The 19,508-nt window shown below is 41.0% G+C and overlaps 1 protein-coding gene across 1 annotated transcript in view; it reads right to left on the bottom strand.

Annotated features, from left to right (window-relative positions):
• Positions 1-2,351: 2,351 nt before the first annotated feature.
• Positions 2,352-19,508, bottom strand: part of trim9 (tripartite motif containing 9) — a 39,588-nt gene continuing 22,431 nt past the window's right edge. The window contains exons 4-10 of the mRNA XM_078278047.1: positions 12,819-12,929; positions 11,306-11,459; positions 10,290-10,435; positions 7,968-8,106; positions 4,737-5,040; positions 3,527-3,689; positions 2,352-2,535 (exon numbers count right to left, since the gene is read on the bottom strand). Of these exons, the coding sequence (XP_078134173.1) occupies positions 2,458-2,535; positions 3,527-3,689; positions 4,737-5,040; positions 7,968-8,106; positions 10,290-10,435; positions 11,306-11,459; positions 12,819-12,929 (1,095 nt within the window). The 3' untranslated portion in view covers positions 2,352-2,457. The remainder of the gene's footprint in view (positions 2,536-3,526; positions 3,690-4,736; positions 5,041-7,967; positions 8,107-10,289; positions 10,436-11,305; positions 11,460-12,818; positions 12,930-19,508) is intronic.

Consider the following 19,508-nt stretch of genomic DNA (forward strand, 5'->3'; position numbering starts at 1 on the left):
TAGCACCTTATGTGTATGCTAGACACGTATGGTATGTCTCAAAGCGACGATGCACTGGGAAAAGTTTCTGAGCAACTTAAAGGGCAACAGTTCCAGTCCAACAATACAGTTACTCTTTAAACCATGCTATTGGCATGTTTCCAGGGATAGCCATGTCGATCGGTCCGTCCACCACTTTGGTCCAGACTAAAATATCTCAACAACTATTGGATGGATTCCTAAGACATTTTGTACACACATTCGTGGTCCCCAGAGGATGAATCCTAATGACTTTGGTGATCCTCTGACTTTTCCTCTAGCGCCACTAAGAGGTTGACATTTGTGGTTTTGAGTGAAATATCTCAGTAAATGTTGGTTGGATTGCAATGAAATTTGGTACACACATTAATGGTTCCTTCAGGATGAATTGTTGGTGATCATCAGGTCAAAATTTGAATTTGTCATAGAATTTGATTTATGATCAAATACCTACAAAATTAATGACATTCCCATCATCCTGAGCTGTACTTTGTGTATACTGCAAATTAGCAAATGTTAGCAAGCTAACATGCTAAACTAAAATGGTAAACAAGGTAAACGTTATACCTGATAAAAATCAGCATGTTAGTATTGTCACAGTGAGCATGTTAGCATAATAGGGTTAGCATTTATCTCAAAGCACCACTGTACAGCATGGCAGAGCTGCTAGCATGGCTTGTTGATGATTGTTGCATGTTGAGGAGGCTGTTGCCCGAATGCGATGCCACAGGAACATCCCAGCACATCATCACCGTTCCTGTTGCTTTAGTCTGACATAAACTGGTTCTCACGATTACTGAAAAGCCTCTTCACTTTAAGAACAAACTCCAAACTACATTTTCAAAGCGACAAAAGATATAGTTTCTTTCCTTCTGTTAATAACTATACATGAAATAAAGAAACAATGACAAATTCTCATTGAAAAACTCTGAACATCAATAACTTACTTAGCTATACACCTCTTTGCAATAGATCATTTCAATAACAATATTACAAAACTACCAGGATTCAGTCACCTACAGTAAAAAAAGCCAGAATGAATGCTGTAGCACCTTATTCAAAGAGCTTCACAGTCATCATCTTTAACCCATTTTCAACACACGGAATCGCCCGCTTTCATGATACATTACACCAAAATCCATCCCTCCTGTTCTGAGAACTGCACTGCAAAGAAAAAGGCTGCAAGAAGGCCTCGCTTCAAGTACTTTTTTTTTTTTTTTTTTACAGACGATACAGAAGGTTCACACAAGCTAAGCCAATAAGAAAAGCATCTCAGGTACACAGGTGAGGATAGGACAGTGACGCGGCTGAGAGTCGGACTATTGCTCTCGTGCAGGGATGCTAGCAGCTGCTGACCTGCCTCGACCGATCCACCCCCACCTCACACACATTCACACAAACACACAAAAGACCCCCCTCTCATGCTCCCCCTGGTGTTTTAAATGTGTCAGGATGTTCATGACTGACGGCAGGAAAGTAATATATACAGGATATTGTGCTTGTTAATGTAAAATAAGAATGAAGAATAAGATATACTGAACTGTATGCTGATGGTATGCTGGGGGCAAATTTTTCCAAGTCAACTCATTTACAAAACAAACTCCTTCCTTAAAAAGAAAAGGTTCAATATTTTAGGAAAAGTGATACCACTTCCATGGCTGTACTCTAAATATGAAGCTACAGCCAGCAGGCTGTTAGCTTAGCCTGCTTTGGACAAAGCCAGGCTAGCAGCATCTCTACAGCTCACTAATTAGCACATTACAGTATATCTTTATATGTTTGTTTCACATTGAAACGTAAAAACGAGACCTTCTGGTTTTATGGGCTGTTATGTGACTATATTTGTGCCTTCAAAACCACAATATGTAATTTTTACACATATGTTTTTGTACAGATTAAACAAATGAGATATAGTAGTTTAAAAAGTGAGCTTTAGAAGTGGTTGGGCAACATATTTGTGAACTTCTGACAGAGCCAGGCTAGCTGTTTGAGGTTGAGCTAACTGACTGCTAACACTAGCTTCATATTTAGCATACAGACATAAGAGTGGTGTCAATCTTCTCATCTAACCCTCTGCAAGAAAGAAAATGAGTGTATTTTCCAAAATGTCAAACTATTCCTTTAAGCAGATATTCTGATCCCTGCACACAATTCCAAGATTTCATCTTCCTCTGGTTGAAGTACAAGGTACACATTGCAAAACACGGTCCATTTTTGTCCTGCAGATAGTTCATGTGTCCAAGGTTTAGGCATGATAAAGGCATGGCTCAGCGCTGGATGGGGCCTCTTACAGAGAGTCATGGGGTCAGTCGGTCAGGGGGACAAGAGGAGGTGGGGAGGGAAGGAAAGGGTGAGGGTTGGATCATAGTTATTGACTAGCATGATGAACCCTGGGAAATCCTGGAGAGGTTTTCCCGAGCCGGTGGTGGTGGTGAGTCTTTAGCACACAGAGTCAGCTGGATCTGCGTCCCCGGGAGAGTAGAAGTCAGGGATGGGTAGACCAGTATGCAGTGTGATCTGGAAAAACAACATTTACATACAAATATATGGGTTAATAATATAAATCATGGCAAAGAGGGTTGTTTTTTTTCTTTTGTGCCAGCAGGTGGAGTTGTTGAACAATTTCCTCAGTGAGTGAAGTGTTTTGTCTTGGAGACGCTTGGCTTTCATCACCCAGAGACAGCATTAAAAATCTGAAAACTGGCTGAGAGCAATAAGAAATTCAGCTACTAACTGTTGTTGAGTCTTTGAAGCTTCCTCTTCAAAGGTTTAATCTTCTGAGCCCACATTTGTACAACTTGAAAAGCAGTTTTACTGAATAATAACTGCACTCATATGATACTTTGTTGATCTACAAGTAAAAAATCTCAGTTTCTGCCTGCAGCACTGCTCGGGGAGGGAGAGCCGGGGACAGCAGCTATAAAACAGCAGCCCCTGGAGCTGTTTTTCCATTTAATAGAATGGTGCATAGATAAAAAAAATAGTTGAGTCTTAGGTCTGAATATCAATAAGAATAATGTGTCCTCAGGTTATAACAACCTTATAAATAGTTATACATTTTGGAAGCAGAAGATTTTAACAATCTTAAAGGAAAAGTTCAGTATTTATTTGCTTTTTTGCCAAGGGGTAAATGAGATGATCAATACCACTTTGATGTCTTTCCCTCCTCATATGAAGCTTATATCTGCAACCAGCTAACTTAGCTTAGCATAAGGCCTGGAAACAGGGGGAAACAGCTAACCCTCATGTGTTTAATTCGTATAAAAACCAAAGTAGAAAAGAGGTTTTTTTCGCTACGCTAACAGGCTGAAGCTTCATATTAACAGACATGACAGTGGTATCAATCTTAATAAGCATTCATTCATTTATTTAAAGCCACTTGAGGAAGAACACAAAGGAGAAATGTATATGTTAAGGGATTCATTTTCCAATTTTCCAATTCAGAAATGGAAGTAGTTTAAATGAAATGTGTAGCCACAGTTCATATATATGCAATATCAGTCTGTACCTGGACATTTCGGTTGAGACTGATAGCTGGGTAATAGACGCCCTCCAAGCCTTCAAAAGCCACTGGACCCTGCTGCTCATCATTGATGAGGAAGATGAGGATGCCGCGTGAGAAGTCCAGTAGAATTCCTATTGTAGCTCCTTTACCGATGCCGCCGTCCGTCCTGAACCAGAGAAATTTACTGAAGATATGACAGACATACTGCTGCTTTTGTCAGTAACATCCTGCAGAATATTTGTCCTCCCGTCCTGTAACTGTAATGTTAACAGAGCTAAAAAGTACATTTACTGTACTCAAGTACAATTTTGAGTATTTTCATTTTCGGCTTGTTTATTGCTACTTCCACTTCACTACATTTCAGAGGCAAATGTTGTCGTTTTTACTCCACATTTGAAAAACTTACATTTCAGATTTAGATATTATTATGAAAAAAAGAGTATCAAGATCTTATGAAATACAACACATCGTTAAAGATTAAACCAGTGGTTTCCGACCTTTTTGGCTTGTGACCCCTTACAAAAAAACCTGTGCCATATGTCACATATCTATGAGTTGTTAGCAGTTACACCAAGCAGACATTTCCCCTCTAAACTTGGTTTCATTTGAATAAATGATCCAGTGTTTCACATGAAAGCAAACACGAGAGAAAAGTGCAAAAAATGTCCCATTGTGACCCCTCAGATTTATCTGGTGACCCTTTGGAGGGGCCCGAACCCCTAGGTTGGGAACCACTCGACAAAACTAGCCAACTGTACGCAAAGTAGTTAAAACTAGTTCCACCTCTAGCAGCTACAACCGTAAAATACTTCTGTACTTTTACTCAAGTAAGTTTGAATGCAGGACTTTTATTTGTGATAGAGTGTTTTTGAATTGTTGCATTGCTACTTATACTATATGTTTTTATTGGCACTTTTTAAAATAAATTCTTAGTTTGTCTCTTATAAATTCTTAGTTCACCCAAAATACAAAAGTTGAAACACTGTATGTCAGAGTTTAACTTGAACTTGGAAATAGTCATTTGACAACAAAAAAAGTCCAAGCTTATTAGTTAGTTAGTTATTAGTTTCTGGAGCTTTCAGCTGCATCTTACGGTCTTTTATCAATGGACCACAAACACAAATCAATTAAAATTCCCTGTATTGGGTTGAATGCAGGGCTTTTAGTATTTTTTTTAAATGAAATAATATGAAATAATACTTGGACTCCTTACCTGTTAGTGTGTGAGTTATTGTGCATGAACCAGGACCGGTTGTTGTCCACGTACATGGCCCAGGCCTTGTCGTCCTTCCCCAGCATCACGTCCTTCAGCACGTCGGCCCGAGCGATCCCAAAAGCCGGGTCTGGGTGGTTGTCATAGCGATCGACGCTCATTTCCCAGTAATGAACGCCACGGGAGAAGGCAGAATTACCCATGACCACTCTGTCGTCGTAGCTGTTGCACGACACCGTCAGGTTGTCGTTGGAGAGGACGATGTCCGGGTGCGCGGAGGCCGGGTCAAAGGTGAACCAAGCGACTGCGCGCGCACACACACACACACACACACACACACACACACACACACACACACACACACACACACACACACACACACACACACACACGGAGAAGTTGAACACACTGTTGTTTAGCATCAATAATATCACCTGATGCAATGGTCATGACTTTAAAAAGACAGTGACATGAATCTAGAGGCTGGAGGTTAGATGAGGGGAAGTTACACTGTAAACACTTAATGAAAGGAATCATAATCATATGAAAGAAGATGAGAAGAAGAAGATTCACTATCAATATTATGGTTAATAGTCTTAACATCATACTCTACAACTTAACTAATAACTTAATCCTAATAATCTTAATAATATTTATAATATTATAAAACCTGTGTCAGACAGTCTGGAAATGATAATTGCCGTTTGTTTTCACTGGGAGGGGGGGGGGGGGGAGCTTTCAGCTGCATCTTATGGTCTCTGTGAGAGCTTAATGGACCTACATTCACCAGGTGGACAGAAACACGACTTCAATTGAATGATAATGCTGTTCTGCGTCTACTGAAAGTGTAAATATGCAAATATTTGCTAATTGTTCGTCACATAAACTGTATAGGATGATAATATGTCAATGTAGCACTGCCCCCAAGTGGCAAACATTTTAATTTAATACTGCTTTAATTTATGCAGCACAGAGTCCAGGGTCCAAAATCCATTAATTGTATTGGGTTGGTGGGGTAGATTTAAAACCTCAGCAAATAAAACCACAACCATCTGCATGGACTGATATCACTAGGGGTTCGTTTTGTTTTTGTAATTTGGGTGAGGTGACCCTTTTACTTGCTGTGAGCTCTTGCAAAGCCAGAACAGTTTGACACAGGGTTGTAAGTATATTAACATAGCTCTATACTCTACACAGAGAAATATGGGAGTTTAACAGATGCATGTTTGCGCTTTATATGGGCTCCACTGGACTTGCTCGTCTACCATCTTTCATTGGTGTCACCATGTGCAGTAAAGTTTCATTACATAGCTTTATTTCCCAAAGGAAATAAAACAAAGACATTTATTAGAAGCCTGTATCGGATGTTTAATAAGTGCAGCCCACAGAGCAGCAAACTGCCCACCTGCTGGTTTGAGAGTGAAGCACTGCACTGATGACACAAGCAATGGCAACGAGGGGGGATTAGTGTGGAAACAGTCAGCAATGAGAGCCGTCCATACCTGTGCCTATAGATTGAATATCACATGGAGGGAGTCCAGCTGGAATGTGAAATGAAGGGAGGAGTAGAGAAGGAGAGAGAAAAGGGGAGAAATAAAAGAGGGAAGGAGGAGTAGAGCGTAGCGAAGCAGTAAAGCAGACAGTGTAGAGGGGTCGGGAGGGACGGAGGAGAGGGTAAAAAGCAGGTTTGATCAGGGAAGCTGGTTCAACTCAGAAGCCAAAACAGCACAGATGAGATCCTTTAAAACAAAAGCAAAGAGTTCCTAGAAACAGATCAGGGGAGACTTCAAAAGAACAAGCACGAAAATAAAGGAAAAGACAGTTCTGACGGAGAAACGTCCTTCTTTCCATGCGGGACATAAAACCGACAAAATCAAAAGCCAGTTGTCCAGGTGAAGGATGACAGATCTCTGCAAAAACACTCAGTGGTTAGATCACTTTGTGCAGCCCCCAGCAGCTGCTGAGTGCTCTCTCTGCCAGGTAGGGAGGCTGTCTGGTGCTTTCAGGTCCACTGATGGATGACAAGCTTCCCTGTGTGCAGAGCAGCATTTAACTAATGGGAAAGCAAGCACATGGGTGGATTATGTACAAACCATCTGCTACTGGATGTACCTGGTTTAAAGGCTCAAACACACCCTCAAACAGAGTTCATATCCCGCTGCTGCTTTTGGGTTAAAACCTTGCAATCGATATTTTGGAGGCTTTTACTGTTATTATGTTTGTGTTACATGAAAAAAAAAAGAGGATTGAGGATGTTTGATGGCCCGCTTTGATATCTCTTTGAACCCATCATTAAAAAACTCAAAGTGCATGGTTTTAAATCTGAAATAAGAAAAAAAAAGTGCAAAAGAAGTGGCCAAATATGTTCTCCTTTCCCCTAAATTTCTAAGAAGTTGTCTTTCTGAAGATGCAAGGCTTAAGTCTGGAAGCAACAATTTATTATTCTTAAGATCTTCGTAAGATCAGTCAAACTTTTGTGCTGTTAATGAATGCTTCACATCCAAAAGAAGAAGGAAACTGAGCCGAGACTCTAGTCTGTGATCTCAGGAAGTGATAGTAACTACGAAATTATATTATTACCGTTATGAGACCTGTGATAAAATACCTGCCAGCTGTTTGCTAGAGCACAACATCCTGGGCAATCAGATTGGATTCGTCATGGCATAAATCCAATACGATATCAAGAGAAAAGTAACCAAGAAACTTTCCAGGATCTAATCATGCAAAAGAAAATGTGCACAATAACAACAAAGAGTAAGAACGGTGTTACAACGCCTGGGAAACACAGGGATACAGTAACAAACATGTGGCAGGCATTTGGCGAAGCAAAAGTGCTGAAAAAAAGTGGTGTGGTGACACTGTTTCGCAATGAACTCAAACCTAGTTTGCCATTTCCTGGCACTTGTTGGCAGATAAATCTGCCGAGCTCTACTTCAGACCTGCTGCTTTGAAAAGTGTAGATAAATACTGTCGATAACGTTTGTTTGCTTAATAACAAATATATGCAGGCGGCTGAGTTCAGTACTGCCAGTGAAGAAGCACGGATGAGTCTATTGTTTCAGACTTGAGTCTCGGCTCTATCTGGACTCTTTTTGACAATTTTATTCTAAATACAGACTGAACAATCCAAGATCAGAACAATAAATGAATTCTATTTTGAGAATGTGTTTTTTTTCCTTAAAGACATACAGTTTAATTAGTAGTATGAGAAGGAAAAGTTGCTTAACGTACTCTCAGAGGTCTGCATGATCAGTGTCTTGCTGTACTGGCCCACTCCGCTGGCATTAAAGGCCTTCACTCTGGACTTGTATGTGCTGTTGAAGTGGAGCCCGTCCACTGTGCAGATGGTCTCCGTCCCCACGTACACTTCCTGTAAAGACACACAAATGCTTCCTGTTAAGCTGGCAGATACATCAAGTGCGTAAATATGACACAGAGAGAGCCCTGCTTCGTTTTTTAATCCGCACGGCTCTGCCTCTGAAGGAGCGTCCCATTTGGATTTGGGGCGGTTGAGTGTAATAAGCGAGAGTGTGAGTTTGTACAACTCAGCGTGGGTGAGGCAGCCCACACCGGAGTATAAATAGACATGGGGACACACACCTTGCCAAGCTCAGTGTGATGCTGCGTTGGCGAGCCTGGATGACTCAGAGGAGAAAGGAAAACTTCCCTCTCACAAATCGGAAAGTAAATAGTTTTTTGGCAAAATTTAGCACCAGATATAGGTATGACATAAAATGACTCGGGTTCAAGTTAAAGACAATTTAAAGCACACAAAAACCTTTAGTAAAACAGTCAACTTAATGGTCCAATGTGTAGGAATTTCTCCCATCTAGTGTTGAGATCACATATCGCAATCAACTCGCAGTTCAAAGTACGTAGGCCTATTACAGCTACGGTAGCCTTCACACTTCAAAAAGCCGGTCTCTTGCTCTTTTCAATATCCTTTTTCTTTTTCTGGGCGAAGAAGAAGACTCCTGTTCCTGAAATTTGGATTTTGAATACGTGTGGTCCTCCATGTTTCCTTCTTCAAACTTGCCGGGGCCGGGAAGCTACGATACCCATTAGCAGTATTAGCAGCACCTGTGAGTTTATCATGTGACAGCGAAAACGCAAAAGGCGGAGCAGTATGTCCTGTATGTCCTTTACCGGCTAACGTATTTCTAAACACGTTACACACTGGATCTTTAAACAGAATAAATACCATATTAAGTCTGAACAGTTAAATGTTAACAGCTAACAGTTAAAATTCTGATCAAATGTCTACAAGCTGTAACATAATTTGGCATCGACTGTTAACCAATTAGCAGTCAGCGGATGCAGTTGGTGAGTCTGTTGGCAGATTGGATGTAAATGATCACCCTCTTATGCAACAGTTGTGATTAAGACAGAAGGATGAAGGCTCATACAGACAGACAGCTGGCTTCAGAGAGCAAATTAAAACGGGATGCCTCTACAAACAGCTGCTGGACCATTCACATTACACAGGGTGTGTTTAGCTGATGCTCTACTCTACCCTACTCACAAAGCCCTAAAGTTGACATTTGTTTACAGTTCTTAGAAGTGTAAATGTCAATAACACTTACACAAACAGAAAATTCTATTCAAACCACTTTCATTATGTTGTTTAGAGGAATCTGATAGACATAGGTGTGCATCCTAGGAGCTATTAGAAGATGGCAACATTTGAGAGAAGGCTGAGATTGAAATATGGGGACAAAATTTGGATCTAGTTGTGTTTCGAGGCTCTGTTGAGCCTTTAAACCCTAGGCTGCTTTTGCATACTTTTCTAGATGAATACATTATCTAAAATTGGGGAATCTAAGATGATCTAAACTACTTGGCCAAGGGATTCATCCCAACGTTTAACATCCGTTTAACAAAGTGGAAAGATCTCCCAGATTGAATGTTATGAGAGCCAACAGGCCTACTGTACTGTATAGAGGAACTTTACAGGTTTAGAAGCCGGACACAGATATCCTCTGCCATTGTACTGAGAGTATTGTTCAGGGGGTTTAAGTTGCCATTATAACAAAGCAGGGGCCTGGATGTATAGAGAACTGAGGAGGGTCTTAGCTGGATGGATTACATGATGAACCTCTGGCGAGGGTTTGACTACCGCTTTGATCCCAGATCACACTTCCTACGGGATCATCCCAGCTGGCAGCTGCATTACAGACCCTTTCTCCTGACGTTGTGTCCCTACAGTGTGTCACATGAGCTGCTCTAATATCACTCAGAGCTGCGTGGTACGAGAGAGTGATTTAAGGCGACAAAGCGTTGCTTTCACATTCCCCTGGCTGAGCTGGTGTCCTCCCTGGCACCGAATAAAGAAGTCTTTGTTGAGAGAGAGAGAGACGGGTGGTGTTCTCTAAAGGTAAATTATTACCCTAACTGGTCCTTTTTTCCACTTGTTTTCTTGTAATTTAAATGTAAATCCAACAAAGATTCCCCTGTTGAGCTTTTCCAAGTAAAAGTAATGTCTGTCTCCTATTAAAGTCGACAGATAAATCCTAACGGGCGGAGACAAAAGAGTACCTGCTCAGGGAAACCTACCCTGAACGGCCCCATGTTTCCATCGTCCAGCTCCAGGATGTATCCGTCCACGGCGATGGTGGAGAGCGGCGGCTGTTTCCATGACAACGTGGCGCTGTTGTTCTGAGTGCAGCATTCCTCCAGCTGGAGCATGGGAGCAGCTGGGACTGAGGAGAAGAAAAACCAAGCCAGATTACAGTCTAGTGAGATATGAAAGGACGGCCGCACGTGCACGCACGCACGCACGCACACACACACACACACACACACACACACACACACACACACACACACACACACACACACACACACATAGGATATGACTCTGCAGTGCACAAAGACATGTTCAATATTTATTATTTATAAATTAAATTATGAATGTATAAGTCAATAATCAAAGGCATCCATATCACAAATATAAACACACCAAACCTCTTTGACTTTCTGAGTAATTTACAGAATATTTTAGCAAACACCTTCAGTGTGTCAGAGATATCATACTGTGTAAAGCAGGTATCAAACCAAACACAAATGTCTAAGCACATATCCAGCAATTTGTGATTTTAAAAGATTAAGAGGTCATATGCAAAAAAAAAGCTGTCTCTAAATTACAACGGCAAACTCAAGGGACTGTAGAAAAAAAAGACACCGTTTTACAAAAACAAAGCCCATTAGTGTCCGTAATACATTACAAAGATACCACATACAGAAATATTATAGGTAAAATTATGTTTTAACATTCAGATTTTAACAATTCTCTTGGTAAAATGAGTCCAAAACCTTACTATAAACCAACAATTCAGTACTGCAAACACTGCAGGTATATATAGTGATTTTTCACAACAGAGATCAGTCTGACTACAGAACAGCTCCTCCACAGGCTGGTAGTGATTTCCTGTCTTCAGTCGAGAAGACTTTAGCTCTCATGAGGGCTTGATCTTGCTTCTTTGCATTTATAGAAAGTTGCCTTCTCTCCTCTAGCCCACTCTTGTCTAAGTCCCTGAGGTGTCTGTACCCATTATCTCCTCTCTTTTTACCTTTCATCTGGACAAAGTCCAGCTGGTGGATGGTCTGCAGGAGGGGGCCGTTGTCCAGAGTGAGGTCGAAGTCGCTGGTCATCCTGGGGGTGAGGGTTCCCTTCCCCCACTGGCCCTCTGTCATGCTGACCCTCCGGATCAAGGCATCCGAGATCTGAGGACAACACATTTATTTACAATTAAAACTAACTGAAACGGTACTGGGAATCAGCTAAAAAATGTAAATTTGTCTGCCAGAAAACCCATTCTCTTGAATGCCTTTTACCAGGAAACAAGGAAATAATTAGGACATTATCAGAAAATTAAAGGAAAGGAAATGTTACTGACATAAACACCAAACTTATTGTTGTAATAACGTATTAACATACTGTATTTCCCCACTATTTCACCATAATGGGTAAAAGGTCTCTCCACACAGGCCAATGTCAAGCACATACATTGATATACTGTGATACTGTGTTTGCTCATCATTTCATCAGATTCAGCTCAACACTGAAGTTTTTTTGCCATAAAACTGTCAACAAGATTTTAACAAGGTGAAATTGCTCAGCAAAGGCAGAGAAATCATCTCCTGACAGCAAATAAACTAACTTCAACTGCATCTATTAGTTCAGTTTTGGTTGTGCTTATTTTTCACTTTGAAATTCAACTTTATCTAAAATGTATTAGGTCTGAGTCATATTCTCAGCTAGTAATTTACCGGGTTTTTAAGAGGAATTTCTCTCTTTTTAATATATGTTTTCTTGCCCAGAGAAATGTCACTAAATCAACCACTATGAGTAACAAAATGGGTGAAAATCGCAGCTTTAAAGGACAACATTCAAATTAGATCAGTCGCCAGATGTGTTCCAGATATGTGATGCATAGTCTCCATTGCCAGACTTCCTCCACAGCGCTGCGGAGGAGGGTCTGGCTAGTTCACACAGCATTCCTGGATGGAAGAAAAACGTGCTCTGGTTTATTGGCATTTCTTTAAACCAATCACAATCGTTTTGGGCGACGCTAATTGCCGTACGAAGCAACGGTGCCTCTGCAAAATAGCCTCGGGAAGGAACTTGTTTTGGTGGAACGTGTACGTTCAAAAATTGTTTTAGTCGTTCAACAGAAGACTCAGATTGGACAGATAGTCTAGCTAGCTGTCTGGATTTACCCTGCAGAGATCTGAGGAGCAGTTAACCATAGTCCTCAGAAATCCACCGGAGTTTAGAACGCCAAGACAAAGTAAGAGGAAGGTGACGGACATCTGGCCGAAATGAGGGACATCCGGTGGAATTTCCAGACTATTCTAGCCGTTTTATTATTTGCCTTTACACATTTAAACAATATATTCACATTACTGCTGATAATTCATCTAAAATCTCCTTGAGAAAATAAATATTTTGTGAAAGCACCAACTGCCAACCCTACGATATAGTCGCAATATCGACATCGAGATATTTGGTCAAGAGTATGGTGACATTTGATTTTCTCCATATCGCCCAGCCGTACTTGGGGAATGGAAATGGCAGTTTACCTGCAGGAAACCACTGGGGTCATTCTCCTTGATGACTTCCAGACAATACTCCATCAGTCCCGTGGTCTGACGCAGCTTCACCGTACAGTGGGAGATCTGATCCCGAACCACCTAGGGAATAAAAGGGGTAAAAAAAAGAGAGGGATGATGGTAGAGAAAAGAAGAAAACAGCCACGAGGGAATCAAGTTTTGCATGTATAATACAACAACAACAAGCATACAGAAGATAATCATACATTAATCACCACCCTTTTTCCTGTAATTACTCTGGAGTGCAACACGAATGAAATACACAGAAGAGGGTTTAATAAAGTGTGCGAGTGCTGTCGAGTATAAATAGGACAAAAAAGAATAGGGACGACTGGAGATGCAGAGAAATTAGAGGGGAGTAAATATGCAGAAGATGGCAGAAATGTTGTAAATGAGGGAAGAAGAGGAGACAGAGAAGGCAAATAAACATGACAACATCGAAAGGAAGGACAGAGAATTGAAATTGAAGGAGGAGGCTGGAGAACACAGATTAAACATGGCTGTTAATGGATGAAGAGACGCTGAATGAGACGACCAGCAGTAATACCAATAATGAGATTAGCAGCAGGATTGTCAAAGTGTTTGATTGAGTAAATCTGTTCCCTCTTGAGACTTGCACACAGATTGAAGGAGTAAGAGGAGGCTGAAGGGACACTGGCGACATGATCCTGTTATTGACGTTAACGGAAGGAAAGTGACATTTTGTTTTCACACGTGAATGCTTGTCAGCATCGCCGGTTACATCAGAGATCAGATGAGCCAAACATTTTTTTCTGAGCAGCTACAGAATCAAGACATGTAGCAATTTCTAAATTATCTGTACGCAGTTATTGAATTTTTTCTCCTAAAACACATTTGACATCCGTAAAATCTGTCCTCTATCAGTTTCTATTGCTGCCCTCCCCATATTCATAATGCATCTTCCCACAACATAATCTGAATACAATGGAACAGATTTAAATCAATAAAAGAAACCCTCCTTATCGCACATACAACAAGATATTTGATTGATTTGATTGGATATTTGATAGACATGGGAGATTCCCACTCCGCCGCTGACACTACTGATGTCCACCGAGCCTCCTCGCAACAGTGTGAAATAAACAGAGGTGCTGGACCGAGGGTTGCTAGGTAACAGAAACTTCACTGTTGCTATCTGAGGGGCTCCAAGGCTGAATGGAGAGGAAAATCCTTTCTGCAGGCCGACAGAATAGAGGAAGATGATTTACTGATGACTGAAGTCAAGTCAAGTATTGTCACCCTGACATGCAACAAATTGTGAATACTTTCATACAGTTTGAGACTATTCTGTATGTAGCATTACTGTAAGGCACATAGAGTCAGGCTACTACTGTAATCAGTAGGGGTGTGAATCTTCACTGGTCTCACGATTCGATTACGATTATCCTGTCAACAATAAGAATCGATATCCCGACGCATCACGATGCGTCCCGATGCATCGCCTCCTCAATATTATTATATATTGCTACACATGGTTTTTATCAGCAAATTCAAGCAGTCAGATATATATGAACTCCCCTTTTTATTGTATCTGCTCTTAAAAAAGACACTTCCTGAATGTAGGGGAGTTTGAACACGGCCGACAACAGACAAAAGGCAAAAACGTAAAAAGCAGCGACCGGAAAATCAACAAGTAACATCAGTAGGCAATAATCGATTATGGTCTGTCATTGCATAGATGCAGAGAATCGTCTAGGTCCGCATCGCGATGCAGCGATGCAATGATTCAATTTCCACACCCCTAGTAAGAAGAGTTCAGGATTGTAGCATCATATATTATAATATATTCATTTTTCTTGGGAAACCATTTACAGCTGAGATAACCAGATCAGATTTATTTCGGGCTGCTACAGTGAAATAAAAACCTGACAAATACAGGAACATTATCCAATGAATCTCATATTTCTATAAATTGCATAATGTCCAAAACAACACACTACATCGCAGATATTAAAGGCACAGCTATCTCAACATCTGGCTACGTTTCTAGTGGTTGATAAATCTGTATCGTGTCATGCTGTATATATCGCTATATCACCCTTCCCTAACATTATGTGTGCAAATATTCAAATATATTGATTGTGGTCAAAATGGCAGAATCATCTTCAGGCTACCAGTGTCCCAAACACAGAATGATCAATGTTTTAACCACTCATCATCCAGTTTCCTTTTATTTTTAAATGATCTTGGCTGCGCAGCATAAGGGGAAAAAAGGGATCGAAGAGGGCGATTGTGTTATGTTATCACTTTGCTTTTTCAGTTCATTTGTTAGGGCACCCCTCCATGTTTGTCGTGCTTTATTCAAACATCAGGGAACTGAAAACTTCTGTTCCCAGTTTAGTTTGTTTGGGCAGCTGAAGACAATTTGACCAGCAGGCAGCTTCAAACAAACTGCACGGAGACTTTTGAAAATACAGATTTTAGTTCTGAACCACTAAGGACCATCTGATCTCCTCATCGTCACGTTTCCTCGTGTGCTCCTATCTGCTGCAAACGCCAGGGAAGGTAAATTTAAGCAAAATCCCCTAACAAATCAATCATGTCCAGCTGCTTACAGAGTCTGGAATCACTTTGTTTAGACCTCCTTAACTCTGCCAAAATATCATAACTAAAAGGCTGCAAAATGAATCCTTCGGTCCATTCACATTAAGACAGCGTGAACTTTAATAAACTAAACATGAAAATGCAACTTCTCCTCCAAGGTTCCAAATAAAACAAATTGCAGGTCTGATTGCACTCTAAGAGGATTAAATAGTAACTGCAAACAGAATATCTTCAAGTAAATAAATATTTACAGAGCTAATCATACTCTAATTATTCCCCCTTTTGCTGCTGTAATCAATCAGCCAGATGAGGACCGTGTTTAACCTCTCTTCCCATACAATGACGAAAGGAAATCTCATTCCAGCTCTGATGATTGGGTCTATTTTTCTCTGGCTGAGGGCCAAACCCTGCCTGCTGTGTCACGCCTGGAACATCCACACCCCTGCAGTGGCCTGGCAGGGCTCCAGGAAGTGTTTCTCACTGCTGTCGCTGCCTGTTTAAGAATCAGAGTTGCTGTCACTCCTCCTCTGTATGCAGCTGGAATCACAATCTCTTAATCCATAGGGGACAATACATGTGGAGGAATTTTGCAGAGAACTTTTTTTTTTATCATATCTTGTCCTTTTCCCTGGTCCTTCCTTTCCCCCTTCTCTCTCAGACTCGACACTCGCTGCCTACTGAACAGCTTTTCTCAGCATTGCAGTCATCTTTCCTGGAACCTGCTTTAAATCAGCATCGGATTAAGATATAAAAACTTCCACTGGCAATACCGCTCTGCCTGCTGATCATTGGATAATCAGTGTGAGGAAGATTCATTCACCTGGATTTAACACAAATGAAGGGACAGCAGCATTTTGAGGTGGGGGGAAATTAAGCATCTTGAGAGAAGGGATGTGGGAGTAATGAATTAGGAGAGAGTGCAGGACAGTGGTAGAGGGCAGAGCAGGCTGTGTAAGTGGGCCACAGTTTCTGCAGCAGCAGAGATGACGGGGGAGCTCACGGGGGGGGGGAAACAAACTGCGTCCTCTGTCCTATCAGACATATGTGGCTGTCATGGTGATTAAACACATCGTCATACAGAGTCACAGCAGCTCGACAACGCTGCTCAAACAATCCCAAACAACGAGAGGGCAAAATGAATACAAACTGATGCTCAGAGAGCGCTGACACACACAGGAATATGTTTCTTTGCAGTTATTATTCATTTTGGAACATCAGCTTTTCTTTACATTTCTTCATCCAAGGACTGAGGTGAGAAATGTATTCTCTTGCCATTTGACTCACTAAAACATGTTACTACTCTTTTTTTTATAAAAGGAGATGCTAATATGACGTGACAATAGATTCTTAAACAGGGATTGTTTTTATATTTAAAACCTACAGTCACTGTTTTTTTGTGCCAGATGGGGGCAGTGGAAACAAGCTGTAAACACAACATTGACATATTGTCAACATCTAAGGTGAAATGGGTAACTTGTTAGCAAAACCTGGTGAATCTTAGTCCAACATTATTCTCTTTTAGCTCGGTTTTTGGTCTCCTCCTACTCCTGAGGGAAATATCTGCCTCTTTAGCTGCTAAATCTGCCGTTTGGCACTGAGCAGGTAGTGTCCAGAGGGTTTTTAGAGCATTTTCACGACAAACGGTTGCCTGCTGCAACCGAAAACAACTCTATGAGAGCGTGTAAACCAAAGTTGTGTCGTAAAAATCAAGCCAAACAAGGCTAGATACTTAAAAAGTGGCCATTATTATCCAGTACCTCAACAGCTGCACATATTGTCCTGTGAGTGAGTCTGTAGGACATGCTGCCTCTTTAGTGAAATATATAACCTGTTTTATGAGTTTCTGTTGTAATTATTAGGCCACTGCGGCACTTTTGGCCTTGTGAGATACTGGGGCTGCAGTCTCCTAACCGCTCCATTTACAGCAGCAGCACAGGCCTGTGTACAGTCAGTCAGGACCATGGCATACAAACCATGACAGCTTGACATTATGGAAGTGCATAAAGACGATTTAATGATACTGACATGGGGTAAAAGAGGCAGAAGAAAGTGAAGCGACATCAGAAGGGAAATGGATGGAGGCAAAAGAGGTTGATAAAAGGGAGAGTAGTAAGAGGCAGTGTTGGCCTAAAGGTTAGAGACGCAAGCTTGACCGGGAGGTCGTTGGTTCAATCCCCAGACCGACAGGATAAAATCTGAGTGGGGAAAGTGAAAGAGCAGCGCTTGTCCCTCCCTCATTACCACCACTGAGGTGCCCTTGAGCACTCAGCTCCAGTGGAGCTGCTCAGTGGCCAGCAGATCAGACTGTGGTTGTACTGGGCAGCTTCCAGGTATGAATGTGTAACTGTGTAAATGTGATCCTGCAAAAGAGAGGCAGTGAACCTTCCCTGAATAAATAAAGGTACAAAAAGAGAGGAGAGAAGGAAGACAAAAAGAGATACAAGAGGGATTGTGATGGGAAACATGACTCAAGGGATTAAAATCCCCTCCTGCTTTGCTTCCTGTATGTCACACGCTGCAGTGACGGTCAGAGAAAGTGACAAGTGACACTTCCACCGACACTCAGCTGTTAGCGAGGATCAGGGCGCTTCCTGCTCGGCATTAATGTGTTTCTTACTCAGAGAGACGCAGGGGAAATGTAACGGAAGCATGAGCTTCACTTCTATTGATGTAAACATAACAAGACATTCAATGGCATTTAAGGGTCGCATACTGTCAGATATTGGGCTATTTTCATTATTGACTCACCTGTCATTTATTTTTGTATTCAATTTTGAATCGTTCAGTCTATGAAATGTCAGAAAAGGCCGACAAAAAGTCCTACCTCAAATATATATAATATAATAATATAAAACAAAAGAAAAGCAGCACTCACATTTTAGAAGCCAGAGCTGTTTTGCTTTTTTTTTTTAGCTCAATACTAAATTACTAAAATGAGTTAGGCTTAAACAGTTAGTCGATTAATCAATTACTCAATAGATAATAATCAGTAACTACTTTCACTCATTTTTCAGTAGAGAATACCTCAAATCTCCAAATATTTTCAGCTTTTTAATCTGTTTTATATAGTTGAAAATTGAATTTGGGTTTGGGACTGTTGATCAGACTCTAGGAAACTGGAATTCACACTGTTTATTATTTTATTGTCTTTTTTTAGACTAAATGATTGCTAGGTGATGAAAATAATTGTTAGTTGCAGCCTGAAATTGTTTTTCTGTCGATCGACAAAAAGTAGATTCTTCGACCAAGTACTAACATACTATTAGTGGAAAATACTGATGAACAATCCCCCGATACTGATTTCAGCAGCAGTCTAAAGTAGTTCATGTTCATCCTCTGTGCTGCAGATCCCACTACAGCCATAAAAACTTTTGTTCACAGCGAGAGAATTAATCATTCGATATTTGCCTCCGGTTTTTCAAAAAAGTTCATGTCTGTACAGTCCAAACTGTTCCCCATGTTTGAGTGCTTGAATGAGAAGGACCCCGGGGAGCAGGGGATCCCCTGGAGCAACACAATTAGTCAGATGACGAGAAGCCAACAGGGAGGTCAGCAAATCACGACAGCGGAAATAAAAATAGCCTCGGTGCAGCTGTACTCATTAAACGACCCGGGCTGGGTATCCAGAGGATGGAGCATCCGGTGGCAAAACGCAGAAGACGCAGACTGACTTTCTGATTCACTTTGTGTTTCTCTAATCATTCCTCAGAAGAATCCCTCACCAGTTAACTGCCAACTCTGTGAGCTCAGATCTCCCTGAGGAAATACAGTGAGAGGGACTGACAGCAGAGACAGTGTGCCTTGGTTTGATCATATTAAATACATTCTCCATATTAAAGCACTATACTGGTGCTTAGCTTAGCATACAGACTGGAAACGGGGGAAACAGCTAGCCTGGCTCTGTCTAAAGGAAACAAATTACCTTCTTAAATCTTGTTTGTTGAATCAATACAAAAACCAAGAGGACAAGCTTTATTTTTAAGTAGATTTCCATAATTTACTGACATAAAGTGAGAAAAATGGCTGAAAAATAGAAAACCAGTCTAAAGACTTTGGAAAAGTGCTACCATTCTAAGATGAAATGAAGTCAGCTAT

Source organism: Sander vitreus, chromosome 20 (genome assembly GCF_031162955.1).
Source record: "Sander vitreus isolate 19-12246 chromosome 20, sanVit1, whole genome shotgun sequence".
Taxonomy (NCBI): domain Eukaryota; kingdom Metazoa; phylum Chordata; class Actinopteri; order Perciformes; family Percidae; genus Sander; species Sander vitreus.